The sequence below is a fragment of the Oncorhynchus kisutch genome, linkage group LG22 (assembly GCF_002021735.2).
Source record: "Oncorhynchus kisutch isolate 150728-3 linkage group LG22, Okis_V2, whole genome shotgun sequence".
NCBI classification, from domain to species: domain Eukaryota; kingdom Metazoa; phylum Chordata; class Actinopteri; order Salmoniformes; family Salmonidae; genus Oncorhynchus; species Oncorhynchus kisutch.
This window is the reverse complement of record NC_034195.2, coordinates 3365905-3378701: the sequence shown is the minus strand read 5'-3', so window position 1 is coordinate 3378701 and position 12797 is coordinate 3365905. Positions and strand designations below refer to the sequence as shown.

General features: G+C 41.1%; 1 protein-coding gene across 4 annotated transcripts in view; it reads right to left on the bottom strand.

Moving 5' to 3' along the window:
* Positions 1–12089, bottom strand: part of LOC109866842 (ceramide kinase) — a 32263-nt gene extending 20174 nt beyond the window's left edge. For 2 of the 4 annotated variants that reach the window (XM_031801427.1, XM_020455704.2), the window contains exons 1-2: positions 11781–12089; positions 10681–10809 (exon numbers count right to left, since the gene is read on the bottom strand). In XM_031801427.1, coding sequence (XP_031657287.1) covers positions 10681–10809; positions 11781–11931 — 280 coding nt within the window. In that variant the 5' untranslated portion in view covers positions 11932–12089. The remainder of the gene's footprint in view (positions 1–10680; positions 10810–11780) is intronic. The other 2 variants (XM_031801428.1, XM_020455705.2) reach the window with 2 other exon arrangements.
* Positions 12090–12797: the final 708 nt, after the last annotated feature.

The window sequence follows — 12797 nt, the reverse complement described above, 5'->3', positions numbered from 1 at the left end:
GTTCTACAGCTACACCAGCGAGAGCATCCTGACCGGTTGCAGAGGGTAGAGCGTACAGCCCAGTATATCACTGGGGCCAAGCTTCCTGCAATGCAGGCCCTCTATACCAGGCGCTGTCAGAGGAAAGCCCATAAAACTGTCAGAGACTCCAGTCACCCAAGTCAGACTTTTCTCTGCTACCGCACAGCAAGCGGTAAGAGAACGCCAAATCTAGGACCAAAAGGGTCCTTAACAGCTTCTACCCCCCAAGCCATAAGACTGCTAAACAATTAACCAAATGGCCACCGGACTATTATTACACCCCCCCCCCCCCATTTGTTTTGTACACTGCTGCTACTCACTGTTCATTATCTTTGCATAGTCACTTCACCCCTACCTACATGTACAAATTACCTCAACTAACCTGTACCCCCGCACACTGACTCGGTACCGGTACCCCCTGTATATAGCCTCCACAATGACTCGGTACCGGTACCCCCTGTATGTAGCCTCCACACTGACTCGGTACCGGTACACCCTGTATATAGCCTCCACACTGACTCGGTACCGGTACCCCCTGTATATAGCCTCCACATTGACTCGGTACCGGTACCCCCTGTATATAGCCTCCACAATGACTCGGTACCGGTACACCCTGTATATAGCCTCCACACTGACTCGGTACCGGTACCCCCTGTATATAGCCTCCACAATGACTCGGTACTGGTACACCCTGTATATAGCCTCCACACTGACTCGGTACCGGTACCCCCTGTATATAGCCTCCACACTGACTCGGTACCGGTACCCCCTGTATATAGCCTCCACATTGACTCGGTACCGGTACCCCCTGTATATAGCCTCCACAATGATTCGGTACCGGTACACCCTGTATATAGCCTCCACACTGACTCGGTACCGGTACACCCTGTATATAGCCTCCACACTGACTCGGTATCGGTACCCCCTGTATATAGCCTCCACACTGACTCGGTACCGGTACCCCCTGTATATAGCCTCCACATTGACTCTGTACCGGTACCCCCTGTATATAGCCTCCACAATGACTCGGTACCGGTACCCCCTGTATATAGCCTCCACAATGACTCGGTACCGGTACACCCTGTATATAGCCTCCACACTGACTCGGTACCGGTACCCCCTGTATATAGCCTCCACAATGACTCGGTACTGGTACACCCTGTATATAGCCTCCACACTGACTCGGTACCGGTACCCCCTGTATATAGCCTCCACACTGACTCGGTACCGGTACCCCCTGTATATAGCCTCCACAATGACTCGGTACCGGTACCCCCTGTATATAGCCTCCACAATGACTCTGTACCGGTACACCCTGTATATAGCCTCCACATTGACTCTGTACCGGTACCCCCTGTATATAGCCTCCACAATGACTCGGTACCGGTACCCCCTGTATATAGCCTCCACAATGACTCGGTACCGGTACACCCTGTATATAGCCTCCACACTGACTCGGTACCGGTACCCCCTGTATATAGCCTCCACATTGACTCGGTACCGGTACCCCCTGTATATAGCCTCCACAATGACTCGGTACTGGTACACCCTGTATATAGCCTCCACACTGACTCGGTACCGGTACCCCCTGTATATAGCCTCCACAATGACTCTGTACCGGTACCCCCTGTATATAGCCTCCACAATGACTCGGTACCGGTACCCCCTGTATATAGCGTCGTCATGTTATTGTGTCACTTTATTATTTTTTAACTTTAGTTTATTTGGTAAATATTTTCTTAACTCTTCTTGAACTGTACAGTTGGTTAAGGGCTTGTAAGTAAGCATTTCATGGTAAGGTCTACACTTGTATTCGGTGCATGTAAAAAAGTATGATTTGATTTTGAATAATGTCACTAAGTATTTTCACGTCCGGATGAAAAGCGTGCCCAAAGTAAACCGCTTGCTACTCGGGCCCAGAAGCTAGGATATGCATATAATTAGTAGATTTGGATAGAAAACACTCTGAAGTTTCTAAAACCGTTAGAATAATGTCTGAGTACAACAGAACTGATTTGGCAGGCAAAACCCAGAGCACAATCCATCCAGGGAATTATTTGAGGTCACTGTGTTTTCCAATGGTTTTCTATGGGGGACCTGATTTTAATAGGGCCCAGATTGCAGTTCCTATGGCTTCCACTAGATTTCAAGTCTTTAGAAATTGTTCGATGTTTTTCTTTTGAGAAATGAAGAAGTAGGGCTGTTCTTTGTAGATGTCACTCTGAAGGGCTTTAGTCTTTTGTTGCGTGTGAACTGGAGCGGCTTCACATTGTTTTTATCCGGTATTAGAAACAGTTTAGTTTATTCCGTCTTAAATGTTATCGTTTATATACATTTTAGGATACCTGAGGTTGGATTAGGAACGTTGTTTGAAATGTTTGGACCAAGTTTACAGGTAACTTATTAGATACTTTGTAGTCATGTTGGAACCGGTATATTTCAGAATCAAACGCGCCAAATAAATTGATATTTTGGGGATATAAAGGACTTTTTATTGTGTCATTGTGAGACATTTGAAATTGAAAAAAGAAGATCTTCAAAAGGTAAGGCTATTATATGGCTATTTCTGACTTTTGTGTCGCACCTGCCTGGTTGAAATATGTTTTTCATGTGATTGTATGCGGGGCGCTGTCCTCAGATAATCGTATGGTTTGCTTTTGCCGTAAAGCCTTTTTGAAATCTGACACGGCAGCCGGATTAACAAAATGTTAAGCTTTATTTTGATGTATTACACTTATATTTTCGTGAAGGTTGAATATTGATATTTCTGTAGTTTGAATTTGGAGCTCTGCCATTACACTGGATGTTGTCAAATCATTCCCAATACCGGGATTTGCGCCTAAGGGATCCATAAGAGGTTATTAACATTGCCCAGCTGAAAAGACAGTATTGCAGTCTTTCCCAACTCTCTCTTTGTGGACCACCAGATTTTGTTTTAGCCCTAAACTGGCACACCGGATCCCAAAAAAAGTGACATTTCTGGTGGTCCCCAAGGATAAGGTTGGGAATGGAAAGTACTGCACTATTGTTCGGTCATCAACTTTTGTAGAGAATCACTGTACTATGTAAATCGCTGAGAAATATATTTTCCGCTGGTCTACGAAACCAAAAGTAAAAGACTAAAATAACACATTTCTACAGGGCATTCGGAAAGTATTCAGACCCCATTAACTTTTTCCACATTTTGTTACGTTACAGCCTTATTCTATTCCACAGAAAGTGAGGTGGGATAAGGAGTGGGAGAAATTCAAACTAGAGGTCGACCGATTAATCAGCATGGCCAATTAATTAGGCCAGATTTCAAGTTTCCATAACAATCGGTAATCAACCTTTTTGGACGCAGATTATGGCCAAATACATTGCAAATCCATGAGAAAACTGCGTGGCAGGCTGACCACCTGTTACGCAAGTGCAGTGTCAAAAGAACCGTGTGGCTGCAATGAGCCAAGGTAAGTTGCTAGCTAGCATTAAACTTATCTTATAAAAAACAATCTTCACATAATCACTAGTTAACTACACATGGTTGATGATATTACTAGGTTAACCAGCTTGTCCTGCGTTGCATATAATCAATGTGGTGCCTGTTAATTTATCATCGAATTACAGCCTACTTCAACTTCGCCAAATGATTTTTATTTAACAAAAGTGTATTCGCAAAAGAAACACATTCGTTGCACAAATATCCCTAACCATAAACATCAATGCCTTTCTTAATCAATACACAGAAAAATATTTTTTTAAACCTGCATATTTAGTTAAAATAAATGCATGTTAGCAGGAAATATTAACTAGGGAAATTGTGTCACTTCTCTTGTGTCTATGCAAGCAGAGTCAGGGTATATGCATTCATTTGGGTCGCGTGCAATGTAACAGCAATATTTAGACTTAGGGTTGCCACCCGTTCGACAAAAACTCATTCCAAATTTCACTGAAAGAACAAACGGTTTATTTTCAAAATGATAGTTTACGGATTTGACCATATTAATGACCAAAGGCTCATATTTCTGTGCGTTTATCATAATTAAGTCTATGATTTGATAGAGCAGTCTGACTGAGTGGTGGTAGGCACCACTTCAAGCCTATCAACTCCCGAGATTAGGCTGGCAATATTAAAGTGCCTATAAGAACATCCAATAGTAAAAGGTATATTAAATACAAATGGTATAGAGAGAAATAGTTGACACATAATTCCTATAATAACTACAACCTAAAAATTATTAACTGGGAATAATGCGAGCCGTAGGTCATTAATATGGTCGAATCTGGAAACTATCATCTCGAAAACAAGACGTTTATTCTTTCAGTGAAGTAAGGAACAGTTCTGTATTTTATCTAATGGGTGGCATCCGTCAGTCTAAATATTCCTGTTACATTGCACAACATTCAATGTTATGTCATAATTACGTAAAATTCTGGCAAATTAGTTCACAATGAGCCAGGCGGCCCAAAATGTTGCACATACCCTGACTCCGATTGCAATGAACACAGGAGAAGTGACACAATTTCACCTGGTTAATATTGCCTGCTAACCTGGATTTCTTTTAGCTGAATATGCAGGTTTAAAAATATATACTTCTGTGTATTGATTTTAAGAAAGGCATTGGTGTTTATGGTGAGGTACACGTTGGAGCAACGACAGTCCTTTTTCGAGAATGCGCACTGCATCGATATTATGCAACACAGGACACGCTAGATAAACTATTTATATCATCACCCATGTGTAGTTATATCTAGTCAGTATGATTGATTAAGTTTAATGCTAGCTAGCAACTTACCTTGGCTTCTTACTGCATTCGCGTAACAGGCGGGCTCCTCGTGAGGCAGGTGGTTAGAGACTAATTAACCGTAAGGTTGCAGGATTGAATTCCTGAGCTGACAAGGTAAAAATCTGTCATTCTGCCCCTGAACAAGGCAGTTAACCCACCGTTCCTAGGCCGTCATTGAAAATAAGAATGTGCTCTTAACTGACTTGACTAGTTAAATAAAGATGTCCGATTTCCGATTGTTATGAAAACTTGATCGGCCCTAATTAAATCGGCCATTCCGATTAATCGGTCGACCTCTGGTTCAGATTTGGTCCTGACTAATCATAGAAGTCTGTTTCACATGAAAGTACAGCTCAGTAGAGTACATTACAGTAGAGTTCAGTACGGTACAGTTAGGTCTGGCTAATATGGCCTAAAAATCATATCTCCATTTTTTTCAAACCTCCATTTTTTTCAAAAAACGTTTTCTCTAAATAAATGTTGTACAATTAAACGGTCAAATAAACTGCATTACAAACAGTTAGCAGAAATCTAATGAATTTAGGGCATGTGAGGTTATACCTAGGATAAATAATAGCCTTCCCCAACCATTAGACACACTAATAATTTAATGATTTTATCAAAATAGTTTAACCAGCTTTTTTTGTTGCAATAATCACTGACCTGTCTTTGAAGCCTATGAAAATGCATGTTTGTTACACATTTAACTAGAACCATGCATAATGCACATTCACAAATAATGACTGACTTCTTGTAGCAGGCGTTGGGCTATAGAAAAATAACACAGGTCTCCTCAACAATCGCTCAAGCCCAGTGCTTGTGATTAGCCAGCTAATCTTTATATTTCAAATTTAGCCAACTTGGGATCTATTTGCAAGCTAACACGGTTGAACAGTTGAATTGTTATGAACAGACCCTTCTGTCGGTCTCCCAACATTTTGAAAAGCATGTTAGCCTGTCCACTTTGTTCATAGGTTTGATGGATTCTATTAAAATGTAACATGTTTCAAGTTAAACTGTACAGTCGTGGCCAAAACTGTACAGAATTACACAAATATACATTTTCACAAAGTCTGCTGCCTCAGTTTGTGTCATGGCAATTTGCATATACTCCAGAATGTTATGAAGAGTGATCAGATGAATTGCAATTAATTGCAAAGTCCCTCTTTGCAATGCAAATTAACTGAATCCCCCAAACACATTTCCAGTGCATTTCAGCCCTGCCACAAAAGGACCAGCTCACATCATGTCAGTGATTCTCTCGTCAACACAGGTGTGAGTGTTGATGAGGACAAGGCTGGAGATCACTCTGTCATGCTGATTGAGTTTCGAATAACAGACTGGAAGCTTCAAAAGGAGGGTGGTGCTTGGAATCATTGTTCTTCCTCTGTCATTCATGGATACCTGCAAGAAAACATGTGCCGTCATCATTGCTTTGCACAAAAAGGGCTTCACAGGCAAGGATATTACTGCCAGTAAGATTGCACCTAAATCAACCATTTATCGGATCATCCAGAACTTCAAGGAGAGCAGTTCAATTGTTGTGAAGGCGGCTTCAGGGCGCTCAAGAAAGTCCAGCAAGCACCAGGACTGTCTTCTAAAGTTCATTCAGCTGCGGGATCGGGGCACCAACAGTACAGAGTTTGCTAAGGAATTGCAGCAGGCAGGTGTGAGTGCATCTGCACACACAGTGAGGTGAAGACTTTTGGAGGATGGCCTGGTGTCAAGAAGGGCAACAAAGAAGCCACTTCTCTCCAGGAAAAACATCAGGGACAGACTGATATTCTGCAAAAGTTACAGAGATTGGACTGCTGAGGACATTTTCTCTGATGAATCCCCTTTCCAATTGTTTGGTGCATCTGGAAAAAAGCTTGTCCGGAGAAGACAAGGTGAGCGCTACCATCAGTCCTGTGTCATGCCAACAGTAAAGCATCCTGAGACCATTCATGTGTGAGGTTGCTTCTCAGCCAAGGGAGTGGGCTCACTCACAATTTTGCCTAAGAACACAGCCATGAATAAAGAATGGTACTAACACATCCTCCGACGAGGAATGTCTCCCAACCATCCAGGAACAGTTTGGTGATGAACAATTCCTTTTCCAGCATGATGGAGCACCTTGCCATAAGTCAAAGTGATAACTAATTGGGTCGGGGAACAAAACATCAATATTTTGGGTCCATGGCCAGGACACTCCCCAGACCTTAATCCCATTGAGAACTTGTGGAACTTGTCCACCCAAGAGGTGGGTGGACAAACAAAACCCCACAAATTCTGACAAACTCCAAGCATTGATTATGCAAGAATGGGCTGCCATCAGTCAGGATGTGGCCCAGAACTTAATTGACAGCATGCCAGGGCAGATTGCAGAGGTCTTGAAAAAGAAGGGTAATCACTGAACAAAAATATCTAAAGACACTGAGGCAGTAGAATTAATTTGTGTCATTCTCAAAACGTTTGGCCATGACTGTACGTTGGGTTGGGCCTACAGAAATATATGCCTATAAAAACTTATTTTTCCAACAACAACAAAAAATAAGTTAAGGCAAGTTAGTTGAGAACAAATTCTTATTTACAATGACGGCCTACCAAAAGGCAAAAGACTTCCTGCGGGGATGGGATTAAAAATATAGGACAAAACACACATCACAACAAGAGACAACACTACATAAAGGGACACCTAAGACGACAACATAGCATGGCAGCAACACATGACAACACAGCATGGTATCAGCACAACATGGCAGCAGCAGGTTTAGTTTGGCAGCTGGGGTGAGAGGAGCAATTACGATAGAGGAAACCATGATTTAACCTTAGCCTGCAGCTTTGATATGTGCTGAGAGAAGGACAGTGTACTGTCTAGCCATACTCCCAAGTACGTGGGAGCTTTAAACCCTCAGAGGTAGTAATCACACCTGTGGGGAGACCTGTTTATCCACTCCTCCACCAGACAAGGCGGTGACTGAAAATGTTGTTGTGTTGATTGATGCAAGAAACCACTTTACAAAATAATCCCATACCCATTATTACAGATAATCAGATAAATTATGCTCCCCTCTGCCTATTGGCTACGTACCTTATTCAAGCCCGTCTCAAAATAGAACACTGACTCTTTAAGACAAAAAAGAACTCTTACCTAGAAATGTACACGTTGGTGCTCTTATAGGAAGCAATCACTCCATTGCTGACTACAAAGTATCCATAACTGGGCTAATAACTCACTAACTAGCAAAGGATATGAAGAAAATGTGCTCACGTGGCTACATGCAGCTCTTGCTTTGATCTCAAACCAAGCGCATCTACTCACAACCACAGCTGTAAACACAGTCCAGTTCAAAGTAAATGGCACAGATCCATATATGGCAATAGTCTGCATACAACAAAATCTCTTGCATAGTTCATTTTGTTTCGGTATGTTACACTGAAAGTGGCTAATATTGCTTTGATTCGATCACAATTCCCAAAATGGAGGGAAAAAAGGGAAACGTTGCCACTCGTTGAGTGAAGTTCAATCTCATGCTTCTCTCAGTGGGATGATATTTCTTCTGCACTGTAGTCCCGGGGGCGCAGCTTAGAGGGAACATTAGTCTTGACTGATAAGGGCTGTGGAAATATAAGCTCCTTGTCTGCAAAATTAACAAAACAAGGCTATGACATTGTACAAGCAAACGCCACTGCTGAGGTTACCACCTTTTTGAAGATTGTGTTTCACGATAACATAACCAGCTGATACTACAGTTTTGATAACTTAATCTTAAATAGCACTTGTTTTTTTATTGACTGACTATACACCGAGTGTATAAAACATTAAGAACACCTGCTCCTTCCACGACATACATTGACCAGGTGAAGGTTATGATCCCTTATTGATGTCACTTGTTAAATCCACTTCAAATCAGTGATGAAGTGGAGGAGACACCTTAAAGAAGGGTTTTTAGGCCTTGAGACAATTTGACACCTTGAGAGTTCATGCCTCGACAAACTGAGGCTGTTCTGAGGGCAAAGGGGGGTGCAACTCAATATTAGCAAGGTGTTAATGTTTTGTACACTTGGTGTATATGAGGCAATTTAGCAATTACGATTTGTTATCTGTAATAGCTATGATAAATTAGGCATTTATTGCGCACTGTTGGCATATAGAGAAATGCCCAATTTTTTTTCCAGTGCAGGCAGTGAGTCCCATTTGAGCACTTAAAAAAATAAAAGAGTGAGTACTCGAACAGCCCATCCCTAGTACAATAAAGTACATTATTGTGTTCTCAACTCTAGTGTGCTCTACTGTGTACTGTTCTGAAGCAGAGTTAGGCGGTTTACAGATTTTTATATCATTATACAAAAAATTGAAAAATACCATTGGGCATCTTACCAGAATGCTAACAAAATTAGCTCAAGTAATAGCGAATTTCCATGAGGCTACTAGCTAAATATTCCAACGAGCGTAAACGAAAATAAACAAATTACAATTACAGGCAATCCAGCTAATAAAGTTATACATGTATAGGTATGGGGCTACCGAATGTCATTTTTGGGGATTTTTTTATTATTATTTAAAAGCGAATGTGAACGAGAGATATTGAACAAGATAAAGATGTTGACACGCTTGTCTGCTCTGAAACAAATCTAAAAATGCTTATTTGTGTCACTTCTGCTCGGCATCAGACAAAGTTTGTGCTTCAGTAGCACTTCTCGTTTTGGATGAGAATTCACAAATGGGCATTCCATCAGCAGACAGCTCTCGTGACTGATGTGTTGCTTTTTTTCTACCTATTTCTAAGTGTAGACAGCAAGCCTACTTTTCTCCGGTAAAGTTCAAGATTAACTAGCTGGCTACATTCTTTCTATGATTAACATTAGAAATATGATCATTTACATTTGCACGGTCATTTACCGTGTCTGCCAGCCAAATAGAGTTGCATTTGTCATCGGATGAAAATGAAGCTATTTTCAGACTAATTTACTAATGCATTTTCTGTGAAGGAAAACTATATTTGCACGTCCCTGATCCCTCTATTGAAGCAAACACAACACACAGCTGGACTCACCTGCTCACGCTTTCACCTGTTGTGCTATTTACAAAAAAACTGGTCCTGACTGGACCAAATCTGAACCAATCATGGACTTCTATGTTTTGGCCAAGACAAGGCTGGTACGGACCAGACAAAAACATCTACATCTGTGGAAGTTGAAATTAAAGCAGGTCTGGACTAGGGCTATTAGGGTGACAGCATTACCGCCACATCGGCGGTTACGAGTCATGACGGCAGTCAAATTCCACGTGACCGTTTAGTCACGGTAATTAGGCTTCTCCAAGCTCTGACGCTGCTGATAGTCATTATTAGCCTACCAAACTGTCTTGCACTCAGCACTCTATTGTCCCTCTGACATCAATGCAAATGTCATCAAAAATCTAATCAAACACTTCGTTAGAGCCCATGAGCTCATGTTGTGCAAAATTTCTATAGGCTATGTAAATTGTGTGAGAAAACAAGAGTGATGGCCTTTATTAAAAATATGATCCCATCAGCTTTCTATAGGCTAGGCCTACTATATTTATTTCTCAACTTTTCTTAATATTAAGCACATAGCTTATCTTTACAATAGGATTATATAGCCGACCTGGCTGGAATGAAAATGAACCATTGGAAAAGCATCCTCCATTCGCTATTTAAGTGCAAGACAGATTTTCACCTTGTCAGCTCGGGGATTCGATCTTGCAACCTTTCGGTTACTAGTCCAACGCTCTAACCACTAGGCTACGCTGCCAGGTAATACATAAATAACATCCTAGAATTATGATTCTTTGTGTTTTTATATGCAGTGTCTTTAGACTAACAACATCAACACAGTAGCCTAAAACATTGCACGTCTAATTTGCAAGGGCTATGGTGGTTATTACCGTGTGAGGTGATGAAAAATGTCAGCCAGCTCATAAAGAAGAACTCCGAGGCCAAATTGTGTGCCATCCAATTGACCCGACATAGCGAGGCTATCCAAGCCAGGGCCGCAGCCGCACTCCGCGGACCAGCTGTCAAACAACAAACAGCTCAGAATCGGCTTGCTTTCATTTAAAATGAAGCTCTGGGCAATGGATAGAGGACTAAACTCCACTCCATGGTGAAGGAAGTTTATGAATGATGAACTTCAGTGAAGCTGTGAGGAATCTAGCTCCGATTACATTATTCGCTCATTCTCAATTCTTCCAAAAATGTCAATTATGAAACACCCATCTTGTGCATATATGTTTGTCCTCTGTAGTTGCATACCTATTTCTTCAATAAACGTTAATCAAATACAACCACTGACTGTTTACTCATTGCTGTTGCTCCAAGATGGCAACTAAGCAGAAATGCGCATGTGCCCATTGTATATCAACAAGGAAACAGTAGGTGGTGGTATTTGATTAACGTTTATTACATAGGTACAATGTGGAGAATTCATAATTGAAATGTTTTAAGTATTGACCTTGTGCGAATCGATGTAGTCGGAGCTAGATTCCACAAAGCCTGGTCTCGGCTCCACGCTGTTGAAGTTCCTCAGAAACTTCCTTCACCATGGAGTGGAGTTTAGTCCACTAGTCAATGGATCGTCTTGCTGTTATAATACTCAAGCATATATATAAGAAAAATAAACGAGTACATGAAACTGTTAATGTCCTAACGTTAGTTGTCGGTGTCGGATAGGCTATGGGGCAATTAACTACATCGACCTTATACTTATCGGGCAAATTTAGGCTATATCATTCCATGTCATTCGTTGACAATAACAAATGTTAAGAGCATTCAACGACTAATTTATATTGCCTATATAATAACATTCAGAGGATTATGTGCATGCCCACGTCATGTGTTTACGCGAATGTGGATAGCGGATATACCCAACAAAGAAAACAGGCTAAATCCCCAGTCCCTCGACCTCTCAACGTCCTTCAATCGTGCACCGCGGAATATTTTAATAACATCTTTGCACTTCATAACCAGTTTATCTTTTGACACTTACCGACTTTAAATGGGTGATGTATGCCCCCAGAAACGCGTTTTTTCTTGGTCGCAATCTCTTTCCATGTCAGAAGCACACGGTTTAACGACACTTCGAATAAGCTGTTTTTCAGTAGGAGTTGGGATGCCAACAACCGTGGTTGTTTTTCCATGTCTTCACCAAGAAGCGACAGAACTGGATGACTATTCAGTAATTTATCAGGTTGTCGAGACACCTTTGTCTACAGAAGGAAACAATGTTGCTGTTTTCGACAACGGCAGTGCCACAATTGGATAGCGGATTCTTCATTCACCATAGGGGACGAACTAAACATTACGCACAGCGTCACGACGTATTCTAATTTTGGTGCTGGAGAGACATTTTGAAATGACGGACAGACAGCTTGCTCTGAGAGCAAATATTACGTGGTGGAAAAAGTACACAATTGTCATACTTGAGTAAAAGTAAAGATACCTTAATAGAAAATGAATCAAATGAATGTGAACGTCACCCAGTAAAATACTACTTGAGTACATTTAGTTAAGTATTTGATTTTACGATTCTTATATTTGAGTATCAAAAGTATAATTATAATTAATTTCAAATTCCTTATAGTACTTTCCTGCAGTCAAATGACAAAATCATCCTCTAGTTGCCTCATTGGTGGAATGTTATTAGTATTTTTCACAACTTCATAATTAATTAACATTATTTCAAACCTGCCGAACATCCTGTTTTTCTATGTCAAACGGTTTTGCTATATTTCAGTCTTCTGTGATGTATAGAAAGTGTAATATTGGGATTCTAACTCAAAATTCAATACATTTGAACTCTATATCTGACATGGTACAAGATCTTATTTTTTAAGCCCATGTGTGTGAGGTGTATACGTTGGTTTCAAAGTAGATTTGTGATCCTGATTTTAGCACACTCCAGTCGAAAGGTTGTTAAGCAAACCAGACGACAATATAACAGCATTTGTGTTTAGTGAGTCCACCAGGTCAGAGGCAGTAGGATGATCAGGGATGTTCTCTTGAT